Source organism: Panonychus citri, unplaced genomic scaffold (assembly GCF_014898815.1).
Source record: "Panonychus citri isolate SS breed McGregor unplaced genomic scaffold, ASM1489881v1 Contig00111, whole genome shotgun sequence".
NCBI classification, from domain to species: Eukaryota; Metazoa; Arthropoda; class Arachnida; order Trombidiformes; family Tetranychidae; genus Panonychus; species Panonychus citri.
Genome location: NW_026515516.1, coordinates 1 through 19,152, shown reverse-complemented (window position 1 = coordinate 19,152; position 19,152 = coordinate 1). Strand labels below are relative to the sequence as shown.

General features: G+C 29.4%; 1 protein-coding gene across 1 annotated transcript in view; it reads right to left on the bottom strand.

Annotated features, from left to right (window-relative positions):
• LOC128389859 (protein O-mannosyl-transferase TMTC1-like) overlaps positions 1-18,863 on the bottom strand; it is a gene marked incomplete at its 5' end in the record, with an annotated part of 69,381 nt that extends 50,518 nt beyond the window's left edge. Inside the window, one exon of the mRNA XM_053349500.1 lies at positions 18,290-18,863. Within this exon, the coding sequence (XP_053205475.1) occupies positions 18,290-18,863 (574 nt within the window). The remainder of the gene's footprint in view (positions 1-18,289) is intronic.
• Positions 18,864-19,152: the final 289 nt, after the last annotated feature.

The window sequence follows — 19,152 nt, the reverse complement described above, 5'->3', positions numbered from 1 at the left end:
CATTGATCTTTGGTTCCATTTCATGCTCCCATGGCTCAGAATTTTTTTCAGTATTTCAGCTGAACTTTTCGCTCCCTTCTCTCTCCATCTCTCTATCATCTTTATCATCACCATAATCATTATCTTCTTGCTCATTTATCCCTTTAACCCGCCCATAGTTGAGACAGTTACACCCTGTGTTAATAATAAGGTCAAGTTCCTAATTGAATATTTCCCAATTTTCCTTTGCTAATATTGACATACGAAACATTTTCATTACATGATAAGTTCAGTTTAGTTCGATAACATATTTATAATAATAATTATCTTTTTCATTTCTCTCTCTCTAGACCCTGAAAATTTATTACACATTCTGATGATTATGTTGATGACCAAATAGAAATGACCAGTGCTGAAAGTTTCCTTGTAAGACTTTGAATCATATCAATTATGGACTTGATTGCTAACGAAAAAAAAACCAATTACATGATGTAGACTTTTGGATATAAATGAGTCATCCCATGAACTAATCGTCCATGTAAGTATTAACCACCATAACCCTGTAAACATTATTATATACTGAATCCTAAATGTATATTCTTGTTAATGATAATCATAAATAAATATCACACATGATTGATAATTTGTAATACAATTTATTGTGATAACAAAATAATAAGTTGCTAACAATTTCCTAGTTGCATGATAATGATGATAATAATTCAGTGATGGGGATAAATTTTGATTTAATTAGAATCACTGAGAAGAATGATGATTTCAATAGGGGAATAAAAGTTATTCAGATGATGATTCAATGACCATGAACATGATATCATACATATATGATAAGGATGGAGAAAACTTTTTCCAACTCTTTTTTTGTTGATGAAAATTCACAGAATTAAATATTCATCTGATCAGTGATTAACATGGTGACATGGTTAACATTTGAATGGGAATTTATTTCAACAAGGTAAATGAATGATGTTGATTATCATCAGAGTTAATGGTTCATCCTGAAAATGTTTCAATTTCAACTTCTTCCGGTTGAATAATCTCCAATGATGCTCGTGATTTGCATGATACATATTTACTCATGGATGTATTGATAATAATATCCCATAGACATTATCATCATCAGCATGATAGTCATGATGATAAAGGAAGATGAAAAAGTCATTTTCTTCAACAACAACAAAAAATTATAAATAGATAACAACATATGCAACATTTCATGATAACTATTATTAAATATTCACATTCTGAATTAGATTGAACTTTTTTTTCTTATTCATTTCTATTACATGATAACATGATAATATCTTTTCTGGTTTACGTTAAATTATCATTGTTTCAATTCTGTGTTACTATTCATTCATTCATACACATACATATATATTCAATTCCTAGTTTCTTCCGGTTCAAAAGATTTGGAATCATTTCCTTCATGATGAGATTTGAAATTTACATTTACCAAGGAGGAATAAAATTCTGATGAAAATTATCATGATATTAAATCTGAATAATGTTTCTCTGTATCTCTTTTTTAAAAGGAAATCATAAATGAGATTTTCATCAGTGTCTACATGGGAAAATTATCTATCCATCTCTATCTCTCGCTCTCTCATGGAACCTTGGAATTGTAGAGAATTTAGAAAAAATTGTTTCAGAACTTTTTTCTTTTGTTTTTTCATAATTCACAATGAACTTTTCATCTGCTCTTCTAATTATCATCTCACATGTAGAATGCTAACTTTTGTTATTCTATTTTTTCACCTTTGAAAAAGAAACTGAATAATGTTCAATGATGATTCATGATCGAAAATTGTGATAACTTATACTCGAAGACATTTATTGTTTATTATCATTTTGATTCCATGAAGATTTTCATTATTATATTTTTCTCTTTTTTCCCTGATTCATTCAAGATGAGAATAAATTTTTTCTCACTTGATAATCTCATGAAATATATTACTCATTGTTTTTCATGATAAAATTATACGGATTGAAAATGAATTCATATTTCATGAAGTCAAAGTGGGTGGCAAATGCTGTCAATACATTGGGAGCTCATGTTATCGATACAATTTCCGCAAAATTTTATCGTTTATTATTGATGATGAAAAGGTTATGTTAAAATCTGACCGGCGATGAAACTTTTATCAAATTTTAACCACCGGGAGTTGGAAAACTTTCAGGGAAAAGGTAAGATGTCCAAGAGATAAATAGAATATATTGAATTGAATTCAGAATTTATCAATTGTTGTTGTTATTATTGACCTTTTACTTTGGTCTATCTACTTGAAAATTCATCAATTCCTTCACATGGAGATAATCTTCTTATCATGAAGGGTATTTTTATTTTCCATCTCCACCCCATGATACTTATATATATTTTCCTTCTCAAAATTGATTAGAAATTCATTGAATTGAGAAAAGAATTTTTTTTCCTCATTTCTCTTTCCTTTTCCTCTTTCTTATTTTCTGTCAACTCGACAACACAAAATTTGATAACATTTCATCAGTAATGTAACAATATTATTCCAGTAAAAGTGATACAATTGTTATCAGAATCATCAAAATGCTGAATAAGAGATGAAAAAATTATTCTTTCATTTTCTTCATCTGAATCTGTTTACATGGTTTAGGAACTACAAGTTATGATGATGAGGGAGAATGATGATTAAGAAATGAAATTTTCTCTTTGAATTAAATTGTAAAGATGGGAAAAGAAGATGAAGATGAGGATAATAAAGATTCTGTTCGGAAAGCTCAAGAGTGGGAATGAATTATTTTCTCTTTTGAATGTTTATCTCGAATATTTTTTTTCTCTCTCTCTTTATTTTCGTCGTTTTCTCAACGACGAAATGAGACACTTTAAGATGATGATGAGAATGATGATAAGGATGATGAGGAAAAAAGTTGCTCCCAAAAGGCTCATCACATTGATTCCTTCTTTCTTTTTCTATCTGTTTTTTCATCACAAAAACTTTTCCATCAACTTTTCCTTATCATCATCATGATGTTTATCACTAGTCGAGAGAGAGAGAGAGAGAGAGAGAGAAATTCAATAGATGAACATCAGATTTTTTCATCTTCATCTACTAAGAAAAGGATGAAAAGTAGAATCATCTTAATATCATCATTAATATCTAACGGTCCTAAATCTTTACCATCATCATCATTTCTTATGATGATGATTATCATCATTTTCTTCAAATTCAATAATGATGAAGTTAAATAGCTTGAATGTATTAAACTATCATCATCAAGCTCTCAGAATTATCATCAAAATGTTTTCAGAACTTTTTTTCTGTCCAAACTTTTTCCAAAAAAAATCGAGATGCAATTGTTGTTCAAGATTAGAAACTATCACCATCATGAGTCAAATGTCTCATCTTATAATGATGATAGTAAATGCATTTCATCATCATCATCATCATCATCCATGCCAATCAACATGCTCTGTTATTTGACACCCAACGTTTTATAACAAAGTGGAAAACAAATGATATTATAAATGAGTAACATGAAAATGTTGTCAACGAAATGATTACTTTTTGTAAATAGAACGAGAGGAAAAAAAGTTCTAACTTTTCAAATTCGATGGGAAGAGAAAAAAAGTTTTCCTATTCAACTAATTCAAATTGTCAGTTTCCATCATCATTATCATGGTAAATTATTATATATCATTAATGATTATACACTTAATGAGGCTTCTTGATTAAGCTTATTAATGTATCTCATTATCATGATCATCATATTGTGTAAACAAAAACAATGTTACTTGTTAGTTAATGAAAGAAATGAATGAGGAAAAACAAAAAAAAACAAAACAAAAGTTAAATTACTTTTATTAATTAACTAACTGTGATCACCATAATGATAAACAATTAACAGTTATGATGATAATTAACTGTTGAGATGATTATGATAAATAAAAGATAATCATTTGGTATGAGAGAGAGAGAGTCGTTGTTTTATTCAGCATGAAAGTTTTACATTTACAATTGGGAAATGTTAATAGTAAAAGTTACAAGGAAATAAATATCACCATAATCTGGATTTTTGAATGAAAAAATAATTCCTAAAGTTCTGAGTGCTCTGAGTTTAGAGGAAGGGAAAATATGTCACCATGAAATTATTATCATCATTTCTCTCTCTCTCTCTGCTTATTACTTTGCTCCTTCTGTGAATTAATTGAGGGGGTGGAAAGAGAATGAGAAACAATAGGATTTTTACATGGAAAATGAACATTTTCATTACTCTTTCACTCTCTTCCATGAGACATTACGTACTTCTCCTCTATTGTTACTACTCTCAGTTGATTAAGAATTTTTTTCTCCTTCCTAAATCATATTCATGATGATAATTCATGATAAAAGTAACAAAGATTTAATAAGGAAATGATAATCTTTTATCCTGAATTGTGAGTTTGGGAACTTATGGCTGGAAAGAAGATGAGAAATCGACTAATGAAAAGAAAAGAAGCAAAAAAAATCCTCATGATAATCCCTCTTAATTTCAAGGTACATCTTTAAGACTTTTTCCCTCATCATCATCAGCAAAGAAACAATTATGATAATCACCCTGAAAACTATAAAAAGAGTCTGAAAATTCTGGTTAATTCATGGATAAAGTGATAAACTAAATCAATGGAACTGGTTAGTTACCTTGGTGAACAAATTTTTCTCATTTTATTATCTTTTCACTTGTTCAGATGATGAGAAGAAGGATTTTCATGGTAAGGATAAAATTCAAGAGTAATTTCGGTCGAGGTGGCGGTGGGAAATTCAACCAGAAACACCTCATGTCAATCTAATATCAAATTATTATCAAATCAAGTTGAAAGTCTCATTATCATTTACCGGGGATTTGATTATCTCTACCATTGGATTGTTATATTAAATTAGTTGAATGGAAAACCTTAATTTCCCATATACGAGAAACTTATAGACATTTTTTTTCAGTTATTAAACATTATCATCACAGAAATGTTCATGAGCATCATGGTGATGGTTGAGAAAGAAATTTGTTCTTGTGATTGATAATAAAAATGAACAAAAAAAAACTAATAATCAAAAGTATTAAATGTCAGCATTAAGGCTTAGATAATTTGATGAATTTTTTATTCCCACTTTTCAGGTTGATTGTTTCAGATATAAACCAAAATAAGATTAGATTATCAAAACCTCATCATCCATCAGATCTATCCCTTCATCATCATTGGGTATTATCATCATGGAAACCATAAGGATGCTGATAACTTATTAAAAAAATGAGATTCCCTTGAATCAGCATTCTTGAAAATCCTTGTTATTTTTTCGCATTGTTAACCATTCCCTATCTTCATCCCTTCTCATCATCATCCTCATCATCTTATTAACGGAAACCCTTCAACAATATGTGAATGACATGATGATGATAAGGATGAAAAATAAATTGGAATGATGAATTTTTCAATTTTGGACTTAGCATTAAAGAGATGAAGGAAAAAATTGGGTCAAGAATTTTTTTCTATCTCAATTTCCGTTTCCTATGCTTTCTCTCTCTCTCTCTCTCTCTCTCTCTCTCTCTCTCTTTCTGTTCTTACCTTTATCGTATTATAATAATTGCTATGTAGTGATAATCTTATATTGCTATAAGATATTCACTCATATTCATGAAAACTATGATGGGAAATTTACTGTTGATATTTTTTTTCCTGGAACTGAGCATTTTCTATGGGGAGCGAAATGTTTACCATGTTATCAGGAAATTATTGGTTTATTATTGAATTTAATTACATAATCGTTAGGTTTACATTAGCTTTTCATCTGATATTTAGGTAAAAAGGGGGAGTGAGACTTGAGTACAATTACATAATCATTTTCCAATGGAATATTTATTTTCTTCTCTCTCATCGAAAATGATATTATCTTCTAGTCTCTCATGAATTTGCAATCAATTCTATTAGTTGAATAAATGTCAATTCGATATTGATTATAACATTTTGTTTCTCTTTCTCCTCAACTTATTCCAAGTAGAAAAAGATATTATTTTGTGTAAATTTTTTCTATTCCATTCAAATTCTTGACCCAACAAAGTATCAGAATTTTTTTATCTCTTTATCTTTTAGCACTTCGATTTTCATTTATTCGAAACTTTGAGTCAAATTTTTTTTCGTTCTTTTTATTAATATATACATGGCAATCTCGAATATGTTAGAAAATCTGAACTGAATACTATTCAACAGAAAAGAAAAGTGGGTAATCGGAGTGGGAAAAAAAGAATTGGAGGGAAAATGTTATCCTGAAATGTTTCATTCGAATGTCATAACTCATCATTCAGTTTCCATCGATATATCGATTTAACCCAATTCTTTATTTTCTTTCTGTCTCTTGATTTTTACTTAGAACTCGAAGAAAAGAAAACGATCTAAAGACGATACATTCTCTTCAATTTTCTCATTTCTCTTTTTTATCTTTCTTTTTTCGCCATAATCATTTTCTCCCAGTTTGTCTTCCTTATCATCTTCATTTTCATCATGAAGGATAATCTTTCATCCTTACATAATGATATTAATCTTGAAATGTCAAAGTTAATAATGTTCAATGGATGAAGAAAAAAGTGGAACATGAAATTCAGAGGATCGACCATCGTACTAATCTTAAGATTGACCTTCGACATTGAAATAATATCATCTGACAGAACTTTTTTTATTTCGACAATTTGAAAAAAATTCTCTCTCTTTCTTTTAATTTGATGATAAATTTTGAAATAAAATCAAGAAAAAAGTTGCAGCTCTCAATTTCTTGAAGCTGCTTATCGATTCTACTAATTCAATTACCAGCATTATCATGAATTGTCATTATCATTCAAATTCTGTTGAATAATAATAGAGGTCAGAATTTAGTTGTTGACTTAAATGTAAATACGATTCATCATCTTAGACCAGAATTTTCATCTCATTTTCTGCTGATCAATTTGACTGAATAAATGAAAATTTTCTTGGCCCTTTTCAATATCATTTCCACCACAGATTCAAACATTCAATTCAAATATTCACATAGACTTTGTATCTATTATTTATATCATGTTATTATCATAACGTAATTGTTATCCAACCATCAATTCATCAAGCATCTTGATAATATAATCAAAATTAATTTGATAATGTTTCCATCTATGTGAATATATTATATAATATATCTGAAGACATTGTAATACAAATGATGATAATGATGATAATCATCATGATATTAGATTCTGTTGCGATAAAATAAATAAATTGTAATGAAATTTAATCTTAACAAGTAATAAAACAATTTACTTGGTAATTAAATCACATTTATCCAATATTTTTAACTTGATAGAAAATGAAAACCTAGAAACAATCTGGATTGTGTATCAACAATTAGCTAATTGCTGCACTCATAGAACCTAGAAAATAAATCTAATCAGTGATTGATTAAATTGTTTTGAATATAATACTTGGTACCCAGAGGTTTAGATCTGGCTGATTGTTTATACACAGAAACTAAATCAAGTTAGTCTTTGATTATAATCAATCGTTTCCCCTGGTTAATTCAATAGGGATATATGATTATGATTATCAACATTTTCATCATTATCATGATTAATATTAGCAAGTATTTCTCAGTTTTAATTAGTTGGCTCATTATCATGATAATATTAACTAACTGGTTGATTAACATTTCACAATTTCAGGCAAAGTGACATTTGGTTACCTTTTGTTTGAATAAATTGAATCTTCAATTTCAATGTTTTTTTTGGGTGAAAATTTTGTCATTTTTATATTTTTGTTACATTTCATCATCATGATTATCTCTCTAGCTGAATATCTTTGAGTATCATTGTTGTATTTTCATGGTAAAAGGGGTGAACTGAATTCTGGGAGTGGAAGGTTAAAGTTTTCCACTTTGAGTGGAAAGAAATTGAACTTTTTTTTCCTCCAAGAGGGAAAGTTTTTCGTCTCCAATGTATTCACATTTCTCTATCGAAGATTATTCTATTAAAATTGTCTCGATTCTCTGGTGAATTTTTTCTCTACCTTTTCACTTACGAAAAGTTCTGAAAGTGTTGTCTCTTTGTTTCGAAACTTTTTTTTTCTCCAACAAAGTTTTCTCTTCTTTTTTTCTTCTTTATTTCAATTACTATTATTTGTCTTGTTTATATATACTGGTGTCTCTTCATCTTCCTTCATATTCTTGCGAAAGGCTGAGAAAAATGTGATCTTAAGTATGAACTTTTTTTTCCAAGGTTCAAGGTGTAACCTTTGAATTCTGGTTGTTGTTCATGATGATGATAGTTTTGAATCGTTGATTGTGATTATTATTATTGTGACATGATGAAAACCCTGAAGGTTTGTCATGGCTTCTCATTACTTTCTTTTAATTTGATGACTGACAGGCCGGAAATTTATTCTTGAAATTTTCTGCTGCCCACACCTATGAGATGAATATACTACTGGTTTATATTGTATCGATGAACTTTTCATGGAAATTCATTTGAAAGAATCATAAATTATCATGTAATAGTTTCTACCAAATGATATTTACTTTGAAACTTTTTCAAATCAAAAGATCACTAAGATAACAAGAAGTTATTGATTTCGAAAGATATTTAATTGTAATGATTCATGGAAAATGTGAAATCAAAGTGGACACACTGAGTGGACAGTAGGTGAAAGTTGCAAGATTTATTTTCATGAAATGTGAATAAGAAACATTTGATATAATCAACGATTGAAAATTGTTGTTGTTTCAAGTTTTCAAGAATCGAAAATCTTAAATTGTCAAAAGGTAATTGTTGGTATACACAATTGATGATGATTTTTCACACCACAGGGACACTTATCATGTTTAACTGAATTCATGGTGAAAGTTGAATCGAGAGAAGAAGAAATGAAAAAAATGAATCGAAAACCATTTCAATTCCTTGGAATGAACAAAAAAAAACGAAAAATATTTTTAACGATTCCAAGGCTCGTTTATTATCGTTATCATCATTACCTTGATTATTATTGAGACAATTTCTATCAATAGCAATTCAATATAAAAAAAAATTCTGATGATGAGACTAAATTGTTGTTATACTTTATTGTTGTTGATGATGATGATTATCAAGCTGATGTCTCCATGATTCTCAGTTCTTTCATTCTTAAAGTCATCATCAACACCCATGGATTGAATCACTTTCTTATCATGGGATGAAAGATAAATAGAGATGATAATGATTGGATAGAAGGGAAGAGAAAATTTTTCTTTTTTTCGAAAAAAAAAGTTAAATACAGAATAGAATCTCTTTTGATCTTCTCATCTTTCCTTCTCGCTCTCTCTCTTTCTCCTGTGTTTATCCTCTCTTCCATATACCACTTCCCACTCTCTCATTCTCTCTCTCTCTCCCTGTCAATATCATTTGCCAGTTTATATCTTGATAAATAAGGATAAACAGTATATCTTGAGATAGTTTAGTTTTCAACTCAATCCCTTTTGTATATTATATCAATATCAATGTATTCTTAACACAATAAGCATCATTTATAACAGATTTTAGGTTCACTTATTTCAAGAACTTTTTTCTTCTTCTTCTGAATCTCTTTTCCTTTTTCAGGGTGGGTGAAAGTACGGTGGAGATTTTTTAACGTTAGGGTTTAAAGGAAAAATAGTGATCCATATTTTGATATGTGTTCATTTGACCTGATTTTCCAATCGACGAAACAACAAAGTTTACAAAAGTTTTGAACTCTGGTTTCGATTTTTTTTTCTCATGTCCATGTGTAGGATTCTGATGGTGATGATAATGATTGAGCTTGAAATGTTTGTACAAAAATCTGATCAATCAGTTTTCGACTCAATGTAACTATTTGTATATTTTGTTTGTCCTCATCTCACTCAAACAAATTAGGTCACTTTCGTCATAATGATTGTCATGATCATGGTGGTTGTAGTTACGATGATGATGGAAGAAAAGAAAAGTTTTTTCTTTCCTTCTAGGGAAATATTAAGTTAGAGAAAGCGAAAAGAAACTTTTGTCCAGTAAGTTGAGAGATGAAGAGACTTTTTCTCTGGCATCATCTTCATTTTCCATGGTTTCTTTTACTATTTTCTTCTCACAACATGAACATGTAATTGCTCACAGAACATGAATCCAGAAGAGGAAGAAAAAGAAGAGGCGGTTGAAGATATTGGGGAAAAAGATGAAGGAAAATCCATCTGAATAGAGAAAAAAACTCATGTCGAAATAGGAAATAAGTCTTAAATTCTGTAACAAAGAAAACTGTTCCCTGTCCATCAATTTCCGTCCGAAGCCTTCCCATTTCCACTCCCAATCCCTACTTGAAATCTCCTCATCTTCCTTATTCTCAACATAAGAATAATTATCTCTATCATCCTCATTCATTGTCACCTTCCATTCATAAATACAAATCTAATTTTTTTTCCTCTTCCTCATCTTCATTTTATCTTAAAAATACTGACCATTCATCATGAACAGTTCACCTTAAAGGAAAAGTAAATAACTTTCAGAATCAACAAAACTGTGATTCCAATTAAATATCATTTCTCTACCAAATGATTGAAGATGATGATGATATGCTAACATTATCATCATCTATTACATGGATGATGATAATGGTGAGCAAAAGAAAACACTTCATCAATAGATATCAATCAATCGGATAATATTATATGTACTTTGATTGGTCAGTTATTTTGTTTTTTCAGGGAAAAGGAAAAAAAATCCATGATAATTGTGAATTGGAACTTGGATTTTTTTCCTTCCTCTTCCATCATATCACTCATATTATATCTCGATCCTTTATCTTCACCTTTTTTGACAACATTTCACTTGTAGAAATCTTATTATTAATAGATTGATATAATGATGATGATGATGATGATACGGATACGGATACGGATGAAGGTGAACAACAGAAAAAGAGAGAGAGAGAGAGAAAAAAAAAGTTCTAACTGCTAAAAGTAATTCCCTTTGACTGGAAATAAATTGCACTCAATTTAGTTTATCTTTTTGTTTCCCTCCATCAACTGAGATCTTTTACTTTTTACCACCACCACCGCCATCAATATCCACCTTCTACCTTTATCATCCTCTGAACAACGCCTCAGGGAATGATATTTACTACTGATGATGATGAAAACCAGAAAATATGAAATAATGTTAACACGCGTCAATAGTCAATGTAATAATAATCACGCCACCGAATCGAGGATTGAAAAAAATAATAATATAACTTTTTCCTTTACTTTTCATGAGAGTAAATTCCCACCGGTGGGTTGAATAGTCAAAAGAGTTCCTGTTCATTTTAGATACATGATTAGTTGTAAATTGTTGTTGTGAACAGATCTCATTCCATGTAATATACAAGTTTAACTGATTATCTTCATCATCATTTTATTACATTACATTGGATATTATTCAATTTCATGTTGAATCTCATGGAGAAAAAAAATTATTAAGGTTCAGGTAGAAATGTTCATTCATTATGATTTGTTGCTGATCTACCTGAAAATTAATGAACATCATCTGAATGTAAATGTTGTATTACTATGATTATGATTATTATTATTATACCCTTAAGGCTTTTAGTTTTATCATCATGATATAAATACTACATGTTTCATCATTTATTAGGTTTGAGTTATCATGAAATTTTCATGGATATTGGTCTTGATTCATCCTTAAACTTATCTCATCATCATTTTCATCCTATTGCCTCATTTTTGGTTTTCAAAATTGAATCAAATTGTTATCAATGTTATCTGATTTTATTTCATTTGACTGGCTCACTGAATTGTTGATTGGTAAAAGTTAATCAAACAATTCAATCTGATTCAATTCACGTTTTCCAAAGGCATCAGAATTGATTATCATCCATGATTGAGATACATGAATCTTTGGACAATGTATTTATCGTATTTGGATGGTGAAAAAAAAACAACAGCAACTAATTGAAAATTCTGATTGATTGTGGATTCAGATTGAATCTGAAGGAATCATGAAAACCATTAATATTATAATGTCTTAATCATCAATGAAGCTGATAATCATGATGTTGGTGATGATCATCATCGTGAGATCAATCAAACTTGTTAAGGTGATTAGGAAGATGATTGATTTAATGAATAGTTAATTAGGTGTGATAATCTGATGATGATAATATAATGATGATTATTATTATTATTTTCTTAATGTAGTCACGATAATAATGTTATTGGTAACAAAAATAATTTCCGATACAAATGAGTGAAAAGATTACCATGAATTTATATATATTTATTACTTTATGTAATCATGATAATGATTCTGAAAGTTCAGAATGATGATTCTGTTATTTATGTATATTAGGAATAATATATTTACCATGAACTTTTTTCTTATTTTTTTCTTCTTTCTCTTCTCTGCCATTTAAATATATTTATCATCACAAAAGGGTTTTTCTTCAGGATGTTGTACAAGTGTCTATGTTCAGCTGAAACTGAATAAGATAAACATTCAGGGAATGAAATTTGCTCAAATGATGAAAGCGGAAGTTTGTGCTCTTCCTCCATGATTATGATCAGAAGCTTTTGATTCCGGAAACGCAAAGAAAAATATTTAGAGAGAGAGAGAGAGAGAGAGAGAGAGAGAGCAAAATCTATGAGATGAACCCAAAAATTTGAATATTGAGCTTGAACTTTTATCACCCAGTTTCGATAACCAGGAAATTAAATAGAGAACGAAAATATTAGTTGTAAATTTCGAGGATAAATATTTTTCCAAAGTTTATTTCATCATCTATGATGAGATATATATACACACACACTCTTCCTTATCATCATCATTATCATCTTCATGATATTCAAAGCTCATTGTTCAATATCTGAAAGATAGAATTTTTTTCGAACAGTTTTTTTTTCTTCTCTCTTTTGCTTATGTAAAGATGATCCAAGATGATACTGTAGCTGATGATGAGAGGGGTAGAGTTTGGTGGGAGGTGGAAAGATGTTGAAGATGATAAAGAAGATGAAATAAAATGAGTTGGAAGAATCATTTTAGCGGAAGAACCCAATTAAGAGATGATATTTTTTTTCTCTCTCTCTCATCATCATCTCAAAGTATTTATATTCAGTTCTTAAGAATTTTTGTTTTCTGTTCTTATCGATTTTCGATTATCATTCAAGGGGTGAAGAGAAAAGGACGAGAGAGAGAGAGAGAGAGAGAGAGAGAGAGAAGATGTAAGTGTATTAGAAGTCGATGGGAAGATAAAGATGATACAACAACAATGAGAAGATGAGGATGAAAAGGGAGAGAAAAGTTCGAACTCAATGAGATGAATGGTAAGGAATAAGAAATAAAAAAAGAATAAGAAAATAGAGAGAAAAAAAAGAAAATAAATGTTTCGAATTGAAAATAATATATCGAACTTGAACTCGAACTCGAAAAAAATTGATTCATGCTAATCCGAATGTTCCTCCTTCTCTTTCTCATGCACCATGGAAAAAGAAGGTAAGTATTTTTTTTTTATTCTTCAAATAATGAATTGGAATTATTTCGACTGAGGGTTAGAACTTTCTTATTCTTCGAACAAATTTTTTCGTTTTTTTTCTCTCTCTAAATGATAATCTCCTATTCGAATTGGATTTTCAGGGTAAATTATCTCATGTTCTTGTTACTGTGTCTTGATGAGGTTGAGATAATGATCTTGATGATGATGAGTTTGGAAACTTTTATCTTCCAATTTGAAGTAAAAAAACCGATTAAATTGTTGAGGAAGTTTTTTTTCTTACTTTGCCTCATCTTCATCCTTCACCCACCATGAAATTGAAACAATTCAAAACTAATTCACACGCTTTAAGAAATCAGATTAACTCAGCAATTTACTAACTAAATTAACGAGCCACTTTGTTGAACAACAAAGGTGTTAATTTCAAATTGATTGTTTGTCTTTATTGTTGACAAATTTAGTGACTCATCTTATTGTTATTACATTGAGAGTTTAAATTATATTATCTTTTTCATATGAATCCATGATAGGGACTCCATCATGGGAATCTGGGTGATGATGATGATTTGTGATTTAGGTTCATATTGGTTTTTTAAATTTGAATCGACTGTGATCATCAAATGACCTTGAAACTGTATCCTAACAAAATGACCGGAATGACCTTGATATTTTAATATGACAACGGAGTATGGCCTAAACTACCATAACTCGAGTCTGAACACTCAAAAACAAAAAAGTTATTCAAGAAAAACTTGTTGGAAATTTGGTGAAATGCCCTGTAGTTTGAAATTTTTTCCAATGAAAGTTTTCACTTAATCACGATTAAAGTTAATTACCCTTGGTGATAATCCATTCAATTAATCATGATTAATGAATTCAATTGGTTTTATCTCTGTAATTTATTCAAGAGTAAACTTAAAATCTGCTCGATGTTTTGAATATTCATTTGGATTGAGTTACAATTTCAATCATGATTTTGAATTATATTCAAATGATTTACATGAAATTTTACGTCTTTCAAATTGAATCTGATATTTCTATCAATTCATGATTCCAAAATTTCATTTTTAAAGTGAATCTCTGTGTGTGTGTCCTTAATGTTGATGATTATGAGGTTGGAAAATGTCATCATTGAAATGGAAGAAGTAAAAAAGTTGGAAATTATTTTGAATTATATCGAAAAGTGAACTTTTCCCTAAGAAAGTTCTGAAAGATTTCATTCTGATAGCAATTTCCTCCTTTGGATTCCATGTAAAACATTTGAATCACTTTAGTAATCATAAGTTTACTATTCGTGGTTCATTGAATTCACAGGAAAAAAGATTGAATTTTTTACTCTATTTCCAGTTATCATTATCATCATGTTAGTTTGAAGATGAAAAAAACAGATGATAAAAGGTGATTGAAAGTGAGACTCAAGTTGTTGTTGTTGTTGTTGTTGTTGTAGTCGATAAGTTGTATAACTTTTCATGTACGAACTTTCAATTGAAACTCAATTTGTTAGGCGTAAGAATTGTAAAAATGATGGTGGGAAAACATGGCGAATGAAAATCTGGTTACTTATATGTGGAGATGGGACAGAGAATTGGAAAAGAAAAAGAAGAAAAAAGTTCTGACAAAAAAGTCTAGTCTATTCAGTTGGAATAATATGAAACCCTCATTGAATCAAAGATTCTATTTTGGAAAGAAAAAGAAAAAGTTAACAAAATATTTCACCAACATTTACTTTTATTCACCTTTCCCTGATCATCCTTCATCTTTAATCATCAACAATCAAATTAAATTCTCACAATTTATAAATTGGGTCAAAAGTTTTACTTTTTTAAACTCAATTGATACTAAAAAAGAGAGAGAAACTTATTTCATTTAGTTGGCTGATTTTCTGAATCAAATTGGATTTAAAGGATTTCTGATTTGTTTCTCTTGATGATTATTTAAATTGTTTCTTAATTGTTTCAATTAAATTGTTCACTCATAAGGTGGAGAGTTTAATTTGTATGAAAATTGGTTTTTTTCAATTAACTTTGGGCTACATAATAAAAGGTGAAAGTTAATTAAAGTCGAGAGTAAATTGTTAAGATGATTCGAGGATTTTTTTCTCATTTCATCTAAATTCAAATAAAATGAATACAATGGTTTCTAGGATGAGGAGAAGAGGAAAGTGGAAGGTGGAAGGTGGATGGTGGGTTAAGATGATGATGATAAAAAATTTAGAGTCAAGATGTTGAAAGAGAGAGAGCGAGATGATAATGATGAAGATAAAGTTGATTCTCTTAACTGATTTATCTCATCTGATGATTGAATAATATGCAACAATCAAGAGGAATGAACAAAAAGTTCACCATGTAAGATGATAATGATGTTGAGAATGATGAAGAGATGATAATCGTGATGAGAGAAAGAGAAAGAGAAAGTATGTCATTATCTTATCATAGAGAAGCGGGAAAATTTTATCACCATCATCATCATGACTCATATTCAGTGTCATCACCATAAATCTGTTAATCATCATTATCTAAATCTCTGAACTTTTTTCATCTTTGTTTTCATTGGAATATGTGATTTTTTTTAATATATCACTTGATCACTTATTAGGTTATCAATCATTGCAGTTATTGGGATAAATGAGATGATGAAAACAACTAAAGGATGAAGTGGGAGATGATGATGATGATGATAATGTTCATCAAGTTTTTTTCTCTCTTCTCTTTTTCTCTTCCTCATCTTTCCCTTTGCTTTTAACATTGGAAACAATGAGGATGAGCAACTGATGATGATGAAAAATGTTCAAGGTAATTGACCAAAAGAAAAGGAAGATAAAGAGAAATGATAAAAGCAGAGAGAGAGAGAGAGAGAGAGATAATAGCTGATATGGAAGATGAATATTGAAGATAATTCTGTGATTTTCTCTTACTTTTTTTCTGTTCTCTCCAAATGGAAAAGGGAATATCCTGAAGACAGATTAAGATTCTGATTAATGAATGAGTAACAACAATTAACCAGAACCAATTACATATTGTCATCATTAACATTATTATCATCATCATTCAAGCTCAATGAGTAATTATCATGTTCACCCTGAAAAGTAATACTGTTTATCTCAATTCTGGTAACTCAAAGTTAACCTTGAACTGTAATCTTTGAATACCATGAATTTCATAATATCCTCCACAATGATTATAATTATTACTTTTCTCTTTCTATCTGTCTGTCTTTTTCTACCCCATGAGTTTCATGGTTATTGTCATTATTGATTCGAATGAAAATTTTTCGTTTTCTCTCCTTTCGAAAATTATTTTCTCTCTTCTCTATTTACAAATTTACTTTCTTTCTACAACCAAAACAAAACCTCTCATGAAATGTTATCACTGTCATTATGTTTCTCCATGTTGTCTCAACACACTCTGAATTTCCCCTGAATTTATCTCATGTGAATTCTCATTCATCATTATGTATTATGATTATTGTCAAGTTGTTCTCTTCCTCTCTCCCTCTCTCTCTTTCTCTCTCTTTTAGAACAAAATTTTCAATCTCTCTTTCTCTCCTTTCATAAGTATCATTCCAAGAGAATTCATCATCATTTCCAGACGAAATTCTGTTTCTCAGAAGAATAAAACTTTTCCACATGAATCTCGAATTTCCACCCGATGCATTATTCATCTTGTCGTCAACTTTTTCTCTTTTTTCCACCTTCCATCCTTTTCCTCCCATTGAATTATTATTACATTTTCTCATATACATGGATTTCCACCTCAGCCTCTTCATGGTGAATCATTTCCGATACCATTTCAAGTTTCAAGAATCTCCAATCATCAGAATTTCCCATTCATCTACCAATAAGATTTTCAATTTCAAACGAAAACTTTGTTACTCTCAAAGTTACATTTTCTTTCCTTGGTGTTAATCACTTGGAAAAGTCAATTGTAATTAGTTTAATCACTTTTACTTCTTTTTTTTGCCAATGGTTAATTTGATTAATTAAATCAACTAATTGATTAACTAGAAATTAGCGTAACAATTAGTGGTAGTTTAATTTTCCCGATGAAAGTAAACCAGCAAAAAAAAATGTTGATTGAGTTTTTTTTTTGCTTCTTTTAACTTGATTACTTTTTGTTACTTTCATCGGTTCACTTTAATTGATTAATGTAATTAGTTAATCAATTGTTATGTATGATTAACTGAATCATTTCATCTGAATGAGTGTGTGTGTATGTGTTATTTGGTTAATTGTTACAATTAATTGTTGTCAGTTTGAACCTAATTGTTGACGATCAAGAAAATGATCATATCTCTCACTTGGGAAATAAGAAAACAAAAAGTTTCATCAATATTGACAATTAACTTTCATTAATCAATTTGACATTTTTGTTTCACAACAATTCAAATCAATTTTGATTAATCATCTTCATTAATAACAAGATCAAGATGATAATAATAATCAAACTCAAGATAATCATTCACAATCAATACATTTAATCATCTGATTAATTGTTTTCCTTTACCCAAGTGATTGTATTGAAAATCATTTATATTGATTATCCATTGGATAATTGGGATTAGTAGTTAATTGTTAACAATCAACAAATTTAAAACATATTTTAATTGATTAAACCAATTAGTAGTTAAGATTTATTATTTTCAAACCATCACAATCAAAATGTTAAACTGTTACATTGATAAACAATTGATGATGAACAATAAAAACAAATGACAATTAAGGAAAAGGGTTTTAATCAATAAGAGTTGTCGGATTAATTTGTTTTGAAGGATTAGATTTAATTGTTCAACTGATTGTTGTCTTACCTGAATGTTAGGATGGTCAAGGGTCGATATGATTTATGGCTCAAGGGATCGGACATTGGGCGACCCCAGAAATCATTTAACCAAATTGCTGACCAATTGTTGGTTCCAATTACATCCGGGTTTCGGACAATCGCCTCAATATCATCATGAACGAAATCACCAGGAATTGAATTAGCATAAACACTGAAAGTGATTAAAATGATGATGAGATAAATTTTGGTTAAACTGTTACAATAATGTTGTTTTCGTTGATTATTATCATCAATAGTTGATCCAGTTAATTTTAATGAAGATTTAATTTTGATTAAAATTTCACCAACACTAAATTGAATATGTTTGGTTAATGATGTTAACCATAATGATAACGATGATGAAGATGAAGATTGTGATGATTTATGATTAACAAATTTATTAAATCCATTGTTGTGTTTGTTAAATTTATGATTTGATTTACGATTACGGTGATTATGATGATGATGATTGTTATTATTAATCCAATTAGTTGATGAGACACAACAACAATATTTACATTGACGTGAGATACATGATGATGAGGATTTGATTACTACGATAACTTTTTTTTCGATAATTAAATGTACAATTGATTAGAAAATGAATTTTAATTGTTTACAATATCACTTGATGATCAGATTATCATTTGATGACGATTAGTCTTGATGGTTAAGTTAAGTTTACTTGACAATGTCTCAAGTTGATATGAGATCCACTTAAATAAAATCAAATGTTTCCTCATGTTTACTTCACTTCTTCCTCATCATTTGAATCATTTTCTATCCTCATCATCATCTCTCACTCTCACTCACTGGCTCTCTTGTTTTCCTCATCTTTCCATTCATTGTTAT